Genomic DNA, 14,647 nt, shown 5'->3' on the forward strand with positions numbered 1-14,647 from the left:
GTATGTCCAAAGTGTTAGGGCCCTCTTAACAGAGCAGATAAAACAAGCAAGCCAGGGCTGATGTTGGAAGACACACACCCAGGTTGTGGGGAAAATGTCAGGGCCCAGGTGCTCTCTCTATGCTGGAGATCAGTCTTTCCAGCCCCAGAGTCTTTGCTCATGGGTCTGAATCATGTGTTTCCTCTCTTCCTAACACTGACATTGACTTTACAATCTGATTTTGAACTCTGCTCATGTTAGGGTGCAACCATTTCACACAGACATTTTTTAACTGCAAATGCTTAGGCCCATTTCCCAGATTCTGATTTACCACTGGAGATTTGGTGAATCAGCACATGACCCTGTGAGCATTACTTTACTCATTCAATCAGCGGATGTTATGCATCTTCTATGTGCCAGGCTGTGCTCTAGGAACTGGGAATACATCAATGAAAAAAGAAACGAAAATCCCTGCCCTTAGAGAGTTGCATCTTTTGAAGAGAGAAAGACAATAAATAGAACCATTGAATAAAATATATAGCATGTAAAAAGTAATAAGAGCTGGCCAGGCGTGGTGGTTCACGCCTGTAATCCCAGCACTTAGGGAGGCTGAGGCAGGTGGATTACCTAAGGTCAGGAGTTCAAGACCAGCCTGGCCAACATGGTGAAACCCTGTCTCTACTAAAAATCCAAAAAAAAAAAAAAAATAGCTCAGCATGGTTGGCGGGCATCTGTAATCCCAGCTACTTGGGAGGTTGAGGCAGAAGAATTGCTTGAATCCGGAAGGCAGAGGATGCAGTGAGCTGAGTTCATACCACTGCACTCCAGCCTGGGCGTCAAGAGCAAGACTCTGTCTCAAAAACAAAAACAAAAAAGTAATAAGTGCTATCTAGAAAAATAAAGTAGGGGAAAGGGCCAACGGTGCATCTCATGAGTTTTCCACAACTTCATTATTTTATATCCTAAGTCTATCTTTCCTTTTGTGACCACGTTGCCTACCTTCACCCTAGTTTCTTCCTTTCCTGGACAATTTCAGCGGGTATTTTCGGACATAAGGCAGGGGCCTGACTTCTGTTTTGTGAGTTTAAGAGAAAGGCTTGAGCCTATGATGTGACCGCTCATAGCCCATCCCCTTTAGGACCTGTCCCAAAGTATTAAACAGCAAAGAGGAAACTCTTTCTCTGGAGGGGAAAATTAGGTATTAGCAGAGAGTCTCTGTGTAAATGAGGGTTTTTTTTCCTGAAGTCTGGCCATGGTCTGATAGCCTGAGGCTGGAGCCAGGGCAATAATTTTCAATTTAGGTGAGATGGTCAGATGAGAAAAGCCTTCATCCTCTGGCATCATCTCTTTGTCTAGAAGCATTTGGAAGTGCTTGCCTTGGTAGTGGATAAGGATTTATGGTTGCTTTAATGTTGCCTTAGAAACAGATTAATTGCTTAGCTTTGAGGCTTTCAGTCAGCAAGAATTACATAGAAGGGAATTCCAAGTACTGATGAAGGCCGTCAAGGAGTTCCTTGGAATAAACCCGGCTGCCAATCAAGAGGATGCCATTAGGCTGACTGTCCAATATATTGGGCTGGTAGGAATGCCAGCATATGCCTTTGCTCTGAGTCACGTCCTCCTTGTTAGTCAAAACTGGCTATAGCTTCCAGCAGGGAATGGTCACTATGCTGCCAACCACTCTTCAGGCCTCTGCTCCAAAAGCTCTCCCTCATCCTTTACAAAAGAAGTTTGATCTATCTCTTGCAGATGTGGATTTCTATTCCTTGTAGCTGTGAACTCTTCCTCCAACACAGCTGGCTGGACTACTCACAGCTGGATATCTTTTTACCACCCTTTGTCAGTGCCATTTGGGTCTGTAATCTGTAGGTGATGGGTTGTGTGTTGTTTTAAAATAAATAGTGATCAGAAGATAATTTGGGTATTCTTGATACTGTGCTGAAGTCTCATTTGGATGATGTAATGGATATTTTAAGTTAGTACTGCTCATAGTTGTACGAGTTGATCTGAATCCACCATAAAAATCAGCCTATACTTTGTATTGGTAAATTAAGGCAGAATATAAGAAAGCCAGGCAGCAAATCAACATATCCACAGTCTCTATTCTTATCTTTCTGCTTAATTTGTATGGAAATGTATATTTGAGGGAAAATGGGGAGAGTTAAGTAGAACTACTTGGAGTCTGATGATAGAGGAAAGACCCTGAAAGAAAGGAGACAAAAGGACGAAGAAGGAACTCACATTTAGATAACACCTATTCTACATCTTCATGGGCATTTGGATTTGGTATTAATTTAATACAAAAAAGAAATTCAAGTCCAGAGAGTTCTCTCCAGTTGCTTCATTGCCAATAAGCTACATCAGTGTGCTGTGTCCACTGTTCACAAATTATAATACTGCCCTCTTTTGAATATAATTGTAATGTTTTTAGTTAACACCAGAAGCCCCCTTCCTTTTTCTCTGATAATGATGATGGATTTTTACTGATCTGTCTACCTTTAGACATCCGGTGAACTTTTGGCTAAAAACATATTGTGGGATGTGGGCTAGGGAAGGGATAAAGGGCAGGGCTTTTTCTTGGCTGGCCTAGGAGATTGCCCTGACAGTGCATGCAGGAAGAGGTTGCCCGGCAATTGCTAAAAGACCAGATTGAAGGACACCTGTCTCTAGGAACATGCTAGCCCTCATGTTACATCACAGTTATTGATGCTTGTCTGTTTGAGTCTAATCCATAAGATAAAAGCCAGGCTATTGGAAACCTTCCACAAGACTTTTGCTAGCTAGGCCCTCCTGACTCTACATGGAAGCCAAGAGGCTTTCCAACGGGCTAGTCCAAGCCAACCCCAATAGTTCTCAAAGATTACTTCACACACTATCAGGGATGATATAATGGAGCAGTTAATTGTATCAGTCTTGGAAAAAGACCAGGGGTTGAGTCTTAGTTGAGGGGTTTAGTCTTAGTTGAGGGGTTTACTGTCCGTATGACTTTTAGCAAGTACTTAACCTATCTAAGCCTCAGTTATCCAACCTCCAAATGGGCTAATAATACCTGCTATTTAGGATTATTGTTAGGGTACTGTGCATTGCACAACTCCAGGGGTGCTGTTCTCATGGACTATAATGGAAATGGCAACACTAGGAATTTTGTAACATAGCAATGCTGGCTAATGGAAATATTAAATATAATTGATATGTATAGAGAGAATTTAGCATGGTATCCATGACTGTTTAAGAATGGAATCTAGTATTCTCTCAGGAAATTGGTTATAATTTGGTGTTCAGCTCTTTTGAAACTTGCTTCTGAGAAGGAAAAAGCAAAAAAGTTTTGGACACAGAATAATCTGCAAAGACTTGCATGTAAGAAATTGTTACCTTGTTCAGGGAATGGGAATAATTTCCATATTCTGGAGCTCAGATGCCAGATCATAAAAGGTCTTAGAAAGCCTGTTGAGGGGTTTGAGCTTTGTCCTCAGGGAAGCGGGAAACCAATGAAGAGTTTTAAGGGACGTGAAGAGTGTCAGATCTGCACTTCAGGAATTTCATTTTGGCTGAAATGTGAATAATGGAATGATGTGATTTGGCAGTAATTTGAAGGGAGTGGTTAATTATATCAGTCTTGGAGACAGACACACGTTTGAATCTCTCTTCAGTGTTTATGTTCAGTACTACTATTTATTACAAATATTTCACCTTTCTGATTCTTTCAGGTCCCCAAGACATTTCTTTCACCATTTTAAATGTTAGATATCTCTGTATCATTTTGTATACCTGCCAAGTATTGGGGTCACTTATAAATTAGATTTTATATAGTAGGCAAAAGCTGGTCTCCTTGTTTCCACCTTTGCCCCTTCAGTCTATTCTGAACTGAACCAGCAGAGAGATTCTTCTAAAAGAAAAATCAGATCATACCACCCTCTGATTAGAACCTCCCAGTGATTCTCATCTTCTACCCCATCAAAGCCCATGCCTTATGGCAACTCACTGTTCTTGATCCATTCCCACTCCTGAGCCCTGCCCCTTTGGTCCATTGTCCTCTTGCTACATTGGTTTTCTGTGTTTCTAGACTATGCCAAGCATGATTCCCATTAGGACCTTTGCACTTGCTAGGAATTCTCTTCCTGCAGATAGCCATAAGACTTGATCTTTCGTGTCCTTCAAGACTTTGCTCAAGTGCTACCTTATCAGAGAGGCCTTCCTTAACCATCTAGTATGAACTCATGCATGCCATGTGTATACACACTGACACACACACACACACACTCACATACTCTTTGTCCTCTATAGATTTCTCTGCACACACATGTACCATAGGACTTTTTAACCTTCTGATATTTATATTTGTTTGTTTCCTCCACCATTAGAATATAAGCTCTGGGAGGACAGAGACTTTGTTTTATTACTGGTGAATTCTCAGGATCTAGAAGAGAGCCTAGCAAGTCTTTCTAACATACATGTTAAGCATGCATAAATATCGTGGATGAAATGGATACACAAGGGAGTTGGAACTAGATTTTCCACCATTCTTGCAGGATGGTTAAATTTCACCTTGTTTCAAGCAGAAATCTCAAAGCCTTTCAAAGACGGAACAAGCAGACATACTGACCAGAACTTTTGCATATTTTGAAAATATGCTGTCTCTATTTTTCAGCCTTTTACTTAGTTTCAAAATCTACTGCTATAACCCTCCTCTGGTTTTCTTTAGTATGGGAAAAATGTCAAAGAAGCTTATCTCCCTGTAGTGATGAGCTATAAAGGGCTTTAGGCTATGGTGGGATCTCTGAGGGCCTGCCAGAACGTCCTAGGCAGGGGTGTTCTCCTGGGCCCTGGTGCAGTTTGCAGTATAAGCCATCAGCAGCAAACATGAGCCAGAGAGTGTAGGCGAATGTGGGGTGGCTCTCAGCCAGTCCGAAGCTATGAAAGCCTCTAATCCAGCTCCTCTTTTAACTTTTTCCAGGACATAAGGGTATGTTCTGACTCAGGGCTTCTTCCTATTGCTGCTTTATCTGATGTCATAACTGGTCCCTCCTGCAAGGCCTGGGAGACAGTTACCTTGACTTGGAGCAGACCTTCCTCTAGTTGAGTTTCCCCTCACCTCCGTCCCAGGTTCTGGAAGCAGAGGGGATGTAAGGTCTGAGTAGAGTTTTGCTTGAGCTGGTGGGTGAACTTAAGGCCGTGGTGGTTGAGTCCACCGCTATGCCTACCAAGCTTTGTGTGCTGCTCACTGAACTCTGTTGCCATGGCCCTCCTTGCCTACAGTCCTTCATCATGTGTATATTTTGTGGTCACTGTTGTCATGCCACATGAGCTAATTTAAATGGAATTATTGGTCCTGCATTTTTTGGTCACTTGAACCCTCGACAGAACTAATATGTATTTTAGAATAACCATGGAAAATATGACCGACACCGAGAAGGAACATTTTAAGGTTGGTGACGCTGATTCCACAGCCTGCCAGGCTCTCACCCACAACTAGGCCTTGGCCTGGTTATCTCCCTTTCCAGCCTGCAGAAAAACAGGCTCTGTACACAGATGTGAAGAGCTGTGCTTGAAGAACCAGATGCCCAGCGGCTAATGTATCAGCAGACCTGGGCTGGCTGAAAATTAGGAAGAAATGTGCTCTCATCAAAACATGCTTTTAAAAACTGTACTTAATGTGTGGAAATATTGCATTATAGCAGAATTTTTTTCTCCTCAAGAACAAATGCCATTGAGCTTTGATTTCAGGCAAGCTTGAAGTTTTCTGTTTCCAAGTAAGTGTGGAGCAATAGGACATGATTTCATGAAATACAGTGTAAGATGCTCTCTGGCGTTTAAGATAATCACCAGGCCTTGTGTTGGTGGGATTTTTTCAGAGTCTGATTTTCAAAGCATCAGTTGTAATAAGGTGCTTTTAGCATTGAAACTGTTTTTGGAAGATGATGTACTAACACAAATTTAGAAGAAAATCTGCTTTAGTAAAAAGGAGGAAATTGTTTAATGCTTCAAAAGTCCTGTATTTTTTGGCTATTAGCATGCATAAATGTGTGTTTAATAAGGCAAAGCTTATATAAATTGAACTTTTCCTTTCCAATAAGTCAATTGTGTATCTTGCTCAGTGAATGAGTACTACATGTAGTAAATTCACAGAAAGATTGAATTGTAAACCTCACAAAGGATTGCTTAGTCACTGATGGAGTCTTAGAACAATCATTCACCATAGATTTTGTGATGGTCAAATACAAACAAATTTTGGTAAGAGTAATAAAAATAAGTAATCAGTAATGCTTTGGATGCAGCTCTAATGACATGACTTTTTTTCTGCCCTCTCCCCCATCTTATTTTTACCAGTAGGTTGTGACAGTTGGAAGTGTCATGTACAACATGCAGCGATTAAGTCTTTCACCCACCTTTTCAATGGGATTTCATCTGTTAGTTATTGTGACTCTCTTATTTTCCCATGTGGACCATGTAATTGCTGAGACAGAAATGGAAGGAGAAGGAAATGAAACTGGTGAATGTACTGGATCATATTACTGTAAGAAAGGGGTGATTTTGCCCATTTGGGAACCCCAAGACCCTTCTTTTGGGGACAAAATTGCTAGAGCTACTGTGTATTTTGTGGCCATGGTCTACATGTTTCTTGGAGTCTCTATCATAGCTGATCGGTTCATGTCCTCTATAGAAGTCATCACATCTCAAGAAAAAGAAATAACCATAAAGAAACCCAATGGAGAGACCACCAAGACAACTGTGAGGATCTGGAATGAGACAGTTTCTAACCTGACCTTGATGGCCCTGGGATCTTCTGCTCCTGAGATTCTCCTTTCAGTAATTGAAGTCTGCGGCCATAACTTCACTGCAGGAGACCTCGGTCCTAGCACCATCGTGGGAAGTGCTGCATTCAATATGTTCATCATTATTGCACTCTGTGTTTATGTGGTCCCTGACGGAGAGACAAGAAAGATTAAGCATTTGCGTGTGTTCTTTGTGACGGCAGCCTGGAGCATCTTTGCCTACACCTGGCTTTATATTATTTTGTCTGTCATATCTCCTGGCGTTGTGGAGGTCTGGGAAGGTTTGCTTACTTTCTTCTTCTTTCCCATCTGTGTTGTGTTCGCTTGGGTAGCGGATAGGAGACTTCTGTTTTACAAGTACGTCTACAAGAGGTATCGAGCTGGCAAGCAGAGGGGGATGATTATTGAACATGAAGGAGACAGGCCATCTTCTAAGACTGAAATTGAAATGGATGGGAAAGTGGTCAATTCTCATGTTGAAAATTTCTTAGATGGTGCTCTGGTTTTGGAGGTGGATGAGAGGGACCAAGATGATGAAGAAGCTAGGCGAGAAATGGCTAGGATTCTGAAGGAACTTAAGCAGAAGCATCCAGATAAAGAAATAGAGCAATTAATAGAATTAGCTAACTACCAAGTCCTAAGTCAGCAGCAAAAAAGTAGAGCATTTTATCGCATTCAAGCTACTCGCCTCATGACTGGAGCTGGCAACATTTTAAAGAGGCATGCAGCCGACCAAGCAAGGAAGGCTGTCAGCATGCATGAGGTCAACACTGAAGTGACTGAAAATGACCCTGTTAGTAAGATCTTCTTTGAACAAGGGACATATCAGTGTCTGGAGAACTGTGGTACTGTGGCCCTTACCATTATCCGCAGAGGTGGTGATTTGACCAACACTGTGTTTGTTGACTTCAGAACAGAGGACGGCACAGCAAATGCTGGGTCCGATTATGAATTTACTGAAGGAACTGTGGTGTTTAAGCCTGGTGAGACCCAGAAGGAAATCAGAGTGGGTATCATAGATGATGATATCTTTGAGGAGGATGAAAATTTCCTTGTGCACCTCAGCAATGTCAAAGTATCTTCTGAAGCTTCAGAAGATGGCATACTGGAAGCCAATCATGTTTCTGCACTTGCTTGCCTCGGATCTCCCTCCACTGCCACTGTAACTATTTTTGATGATGACCACGCAGGCATTTTTACTTTTGAGGAACCTGTGACTCATGTGAGTGAGAGCATTGGCATCATGGAGGTGAAAGTATTGAGAACATCTGGAGCTCGAGGAAATGTTATCATTCCATATAAAACCATCGAAGGGACTGCCAGAGGTGGAGGGGAGGATTTTGAGGACACTTGTGGAGAGCTCGAATTCCAGAATGATGAAATTGTGTAAGTTCTATATTATATGTGTGTGTGCGTGTGTGTGTAGTTCAGTGTTTTTATGAATGTGAGTCTGTGCATCATTTTTTAAATTAAATAGCATACAAGGAATGGAATAGCTTTTATACAAGATCTCTTTCAAGATATCAGTCTTTGCTTGGGTCCCAATTATCAATATGCTCTGCACACAGAGATCTTAAATTTATTTACATCAGAATTTTATTTTTACTTTTATACATTTATACATTTTAAGTACATTGTGACTATGATAAAATGAGTGATGGGACACAGTTTATCAGATGACTTAAGACAGGCTGAAAAATTTGTCTTCTATTTTGAATCACATGGTATATACTCAGAAAAGGAATATTTAAAACATCACAGTAGGTCTCTAACTTCATTTCTGAGTACAAATTGAGAAAATCCAAAAAGGAAACACCTCTGAAAAGAATTTCTTGGCTGCCAGAGCTGGCTGAAAATATTTTTGTGGCTTCTATGTGACATTGTGTTTTGTGACAATATAAGTTAACGTTTCTGCTTAAATGCCAATGCTAAATTATGACCAATCCTGCTTCTTCAGTGTTATGCCCACATGGGAAAGGCCATCCAGCCCTTTTGTAGTTCAAGTCTGGTTTTATTTTACATCCTTGTTAAACAAACCCTCTACCCCACTGATACAGTGATGGAGAGAGAAATAAGGTTCTGTCCACATGTCTAGTTGTCAGGGAGCAGGTCAGAGGAAAGAAGGAAAAATTTATTCTTCCTCTTGGTACTTTACAGTGGCACTGTCTTCCTGTAGTAATATGAAGTACCCAGTTGTTAAGTGATTCTTCCACTGAGAGATGATATTTACAGGGCTGTTCCCCCTTTGCCTAGGAAAGTGTGTTGCACTCAACTCACCAAAAGCAAACCAGAAAATTTGACTCTATGAACAATTTCTGGGGGCAGGGGTTTGGGGGAGGGAGGGAGAGAGGGAGGGAGGCTGGCAGGGAGCCTGGCTATAATATCTGCAGTACAACAAAGGCCGTTAAAATGAATGATTATGTTGGTTGAAGCACTGGACATTTAGAAATTTCAGGGAAGAAAAATAAATATATAAATATAGTGCTAAAATAGTTAACTCTTACGATAATGGCATATGATATGCCAAATGGTGAATGCACGCTCTTTAAATATGAAATTTCTCCTACTGAAAGTGAGAAAACAAACCAAAAAGGGGGAGGGGATGGGCAGAGAGAACAGATTTTCCTGAAAGAGCCTTCCAGTGTCTTTACATCTCTTTGTTGTTACACTATAGTGATAAGTAGTGTCGAGTACAATATCACAATGAAATCAAGCAAAGCAGGGATTATAATATCCATCTTCTGATTGTGTAGGGAGCATAGTGTTTTGATTAATATCTATTTTATGTTAATTATAATGTTGTTAGTGTTCCAATTATTGAGATGTGTTTTGTTGAGATACTTATTTTACTGAAAGGTAGTGATCTAGTAGCAAATTAATATCCTTCATATCCAAAAAAGAATTTTTTCAATGGTCTTGCATTGGAAAGTTCATGTGTGCCCAGGTTAACATAAATGACCTTTACTCCTTTGCTAGGAATTCTTTCCCTATTGATTATATTTTCCCTAACGATTATGTTTTCTAATCATTTCAATTATTGAACCCTTCTGTAGTAGATAGCACTTGTAATCCATGTAAAAGTGTATTGCGTGTTGTTAAAGGTATATTTCGTGTTGTTAAATGAACTCATAAGGGTAGCCCTTAAAACACCTTAAATCTGTGTTTTGTTTGTTTGACTAAGCATATTTTCTTTTGAAAATTTAATATTACCTTTTCTTAAGAATAAGGACTCTAAACTGGTTTATTTGAAAAGCAGTCTTTCCCTATCTATTCTGCAGTTCAGGACTTTTACCAAACCATAAATAACCTTCTTTTGGGTGGTACAATGCAGAAGAATAAGGAAAAGGATTTTTAAAAACGATTGACATTGATTTGATAGAATAACTTATTCTGCCAAGTTCCATTTAAAACATTCATCCTATGCAATTAAATTGGAAGGAATATTGCCAAATTCCATCTTTAGAAATTTAGATTTCTTGTGAGAATTGGTAAACATTGGTGGAGTTGGTGAAAATTGGCTAATAATTCATGCTATCTCTATATACATGTTCTTAGGAGTGTTCAAGATCAATCGCAAGTTTCTTGCTCTATAAAATTGTTACTATACTTCATTTGCTCAATTGAAATGTGAAATTTTAGAAGTGGCAAAGCATATAATTTAGAAGTGGAATGAAATTACAGCCCTATATTTTTCTTTTTTCTAGATTTTTAATTTTGAAGAGATTTCATCTTGACGTCGTATAATTTTATTACTGACAAACTTTGTAGATGCTAAATAGGTCTATTGATTGTACAGATTTGTTTGGCTGGGACTTCACCTTAAATTAAGCACCAGGATTCAAACACAAGGTTTCTAGAAAAACATATTATCAAAGATATGTTGATTCCATGTCTTTGCTGTTGGGAATAGTGCTGCAATGAACATATGAGTGCATGTGTCTTTATAATAGAATGATTTATATTCCTTTGGATATATACCCAGTAATGGGATTGCTGGGTCAAATGGAGTTGTGCTGCCCTGTTAGCAGCTTAGGAAACATTATTTCTTTATGGATCATTTTTCCTTTGGCAGTTGTCTTATTTCCATACAGTCAGATCCAAGTGAAAGAGTTTGTCATCATGCAATGGAGTCAGACTATGTAGACTAAACCCAACTTATCTTTAAGAATGAATTTATATCTCATCAAATTACATAGTTAATCTTGAAAGATGTCCTCCTTCAAAACCTACAGTACTTAAACAAGGCTGATGGCACCACCAAGCTTTATGAAGTACTTTGAACAAAAATGTGTTCGTTTAATGTTGTGCACGAAGCCAGACTTTATGATTCTTTCCAGAGCACTATAAAGAAATTCCTGGAAAAGCCTAAATTTAAAGGCTAACTTTAAGAAGCCCCTAACCAGGGTAGAAATAAGGTCCAATCTGATCAAGGATGGAGAATAAGAGGCAATACAGCTTTAGTGATTGTTCGAGTCCAAAAACAAGATAGATTCCTAATCTTTGATCTTATTTTTAGTGTAGAAGTAGTCATTTAAATTTATAATATAAAAATGTCTATACATATTTATTCATATTCTCACATAAATGAGTTGAATTATTTCAACTCGATAAGTGATAAGTGATGCTTGTAATTTCTAATAAAATATATTCTCAGCAAAACATTTTAAAATTACAAAGCAAAATCCCATTAAATAGATATAATTAACAGCTAGCACATGCTTTTTTGTAAACTCAATCAATGACACATACTAAACCAATGCCAACTAATTTTGACTTACAACAGGGAATTCTGTCTAATGTTAACAGCTAATAAAAAATAAATGAAGAATATGCTAATTTGATTTGTGGTTTGGTAGGTAATATCCACACATCTGAAGTGCTGTTAATGATTGTTCTTTAATGGTTCTAGTTTAATGGTAATAATTATTACAAAATATTGTTTGGTATTTCAAGGTCTAACATTAGCTTAACTGTTTTGGAAAAATGATAAGGCTAATTAACTAATGTAGATACAAATCAAATTTAATTAGTTATAGCCCAGCAATACTATTATTTTTGGAAGACAATTCAAAAGATTATGAGCATTTAGTATTATATATTTAAAATACAGAGTTGAAAAATCAGAGTATGTAAGTTAGAATATTTACCTAATTTACCTAATATACTCCTTAGAATATCAGCTTACCAGAGGTTCCTAGTCATAGTATAATACATTAAACAATGGGCCTACACAAACTTAATTTTGTTTTAACAACTATTATATTTTTAAGTGTAGTTATAACTTCATTAACTTTAGGAAATAGTATGTGTAAGACATCTTAACAAATATAGCTGTCTGATGCTCAGTATTTATATCACATTTTACTCTTTTTGGAAAAAAACTAGAAAGGAAATAAAATTTCAGTATTATATGGGTTCTTTGGAATTATTATTATATTCCAGGGAAAATAAATATTTTGTTTTTGCTATTTATGGGACCTGTGTTCTTTTCTTGTTCTATAGAATTCTCATTCTAGAGAATTCTATAGAATTCTCATTCTAGAGAATTCTATAGAATTCTCATTCTAGAGAATTCTATAGAATTCTCTATAGACTTAGCTATATGAGATGGCAATTCAATTCTGAGAGTAGAACAAAATACAATAAGACAGCCAGATGTAAACAAGGTGAAATGAAGATATTAAGAAAACTTGAAGTGATCAGAACAGAAGAATAATTGTGTGGAGAAATCAGAAATGATGAAAAATATTAGAAAAATATCACAAGACAAGAAAGGCTGTTAGAACATACTAATTTCTGCCCATAATTTAATAACTCCAACATATTCAAGCTTTACTGTATAGCAGTAGAATTTTATCTGCTACCTTTAGAGCATATGATGGAGGTATGATATTTTATATTGACATATAATTTTCCTAGGTAATGTGCTAATGTAAGAAATTTGTATGGAATAACTTTAGCGTTTGAATGGATTTCTGCTTTAGTGGATTATCTTTTCAGAACAGAATATTTATCTCTTTTTAGAGCCAAATCACATATAATATCATCTGCAAACCTAAATTATAACTACAAGATGTTTTTATAAATGCATGTTTTCTGAATGCATAGCTATTATAAAAATAAGATAGGATAAGAGCCAAAAAACATTTATGAGTCTGAATTTAGTACTGCCAGGAGCCTAAATTGATTATGTGCAGAAAGGTTATTTACAGTGTCAACCAGATTGCCATATTTGTTATTATAATCTTATTTTTCCAGCACTAATTAAAGCTTGGGGTTATAATATCATTATTTAAAGGAATTTTGTCTTAGCAGTTGAGATTTCATAGTTCAGCCACATTGAAATGTTTAAATTATGGGCTCTTTTCTTAGTCATCATTCAAGGCCATTACATAGAAGGCTGATTGCTTTACTGGGTTAGGGGCAGAGGAAAATTTATGTATCGGTTAATCTGCACATACTTAATAAGCTACGGATTTGTGGCCAGCAGTGGGCTAAGAATTATAACAGAAATAGAAAAAATATGCTCCTTATACTCTAAAATGGGAGATAATGAGATGGTGCAAATTCTGATAAGTAGAAATTTCATTTTAAAGACATTTTCATAAACTATAGGAAGCCTTGATTTTAGACAAAGTATTTTCATTTGCTTTTGGAGGACAAAAGCATAATTTAAAAGAAAAATGGGATGTGCATTGTGCATTGTAAGATAGACTCATACCTTGGTAAATCTGAGAGTATGGGCAGTTTCAATAGACAGGACCATTATCAAAATTAATGAAAGGCTAAGTGAAAGTATATTTTGTATAACGGGATTTTAAATCATTATGAGGGTATTTAAATCAACCTGAATACATCCTTTAAAGGATTATTATTTGTAGAACGCTTTTCATCTGTGGAATGTGTAGAAACAAAATTTGGAAGACTAATGGTATTACGGTATTGTTTTCCAAGCACGTTCTCAAATGCTTTTTATACATGTGATACTATAATGACCCAATGAAGTAAGTGACCTTGCAGATGAAAAAACTGAAACTTTAGAGAGATTCAGTAATTTCTTCAAAGTGCTAATAAAGTATGGATCTAGGATTTGAACCCTTTTCTATTTGAAATAAAAGCTTATGTGCTTGTTCTTCCATACTGCTTTGCCTCTTGAAGGTCCTAAAGAGAATTTAACAGATTTGTAGTAAAATACTGTTAGTACTTTACTTTTCTCTTTGTTACCTAGTCCTTGGGTCTCTAGGAATGGTTCTGCTTTACTTTAATCCTATGGACATTGAGCAGCTTTTGAGGAGTCCTTAGCCATTGACAATTAGCTATCGTCACATCATTTTCTCAGAGTTATTGCTCTGCCACCGTCTTGTAAAATCTGAGTGGATTTTACACTAAGTTGTGAAATGCGAAGAGGTTTTCTTTGCTTTCCTTTCCTTAGGATACCATTAACCAAGGGAAGGAGATTTAAGTATACTTAATTCTTTTGAGTAGAGCAACCTTGAGGGTCTAAGACATACAAGAGGTTATTTGTTGTTATTTTCCTTCTCCGTCAGCTAACAAAACCGAGATGTGGCAAATTGCCTACAGGCAACATTGTAATATCATGGGAACGATTGAGGTTTTCCTATAAAATATCTTCATCATATTCCCTCCGTGGCTGAAATCTGACCATTGGAGATTTATTGTTTGGGTTGGAACGTCAATTAGTCCCTTATTACAGTATAAATGCCATGAAACTCAGAAGTTTAGCCTTGTAACAGTAGAGTTAAATGGCTCTGGGCCAGGTGGCAGGAAAGGGTGAGAAGATAGCTGAATGTACTGTGGGTAAGTGGCATATGAGACAATCTTCGTAACTGCCTTGGGTGAGCCCACTGAGGGTCCCAGTGGAAGGTGCTGAGTGG

General features: G+C 37.9%; 1 protein-coding gene across 4 annotated transcripts in view; it reads left to right on the forward strand.

Moving 5' to 3' along the window:
• The window catches only part of SLC8A1 (solute carrier family 8 member A1), a 343,373-nt gene that overhangs the window by 15,034 nt on the left and 313,692 nt on the right, over positions 1 to 14,647 (forward strand). For 3 of the 4 annotated variants that reach the window (XM_032177402.2, XM_032177405.2, XM_032177404.2), the window contains exon 2: positions 6,307 to 8,138. In XM_032177402.2, coding sequence (XP_032033293.1) covers positions 6,331 to 8,138 — 1,808 coding nt within the window. In that variant the 5' untranslated portion in view covers positions 6,307 to 6,330. The remainder of the gene's footprint in view (positions 1 to 6,306; positions 8,139 to 14,647) is intronic. The other variant, XM_032177407.2, reaches the window with a different exon arrangement.

This window comes from Hylobates moloch, unplaced genomic scaffold (assembly GCF_009828535.3).
Source record: "Hylobates moloch isolate HMO894 unplaced genomic scaffold, HMol_V3 SCAFFOLD_15, whole genome shotgun sequence".
Taxonomy (NCBI): domain Eukaryota; kingdom Metazoa; phylum Chordata; class Mammalia; order Primates; family Hylobatidae; genus Hylobates; species Hylobates moloch.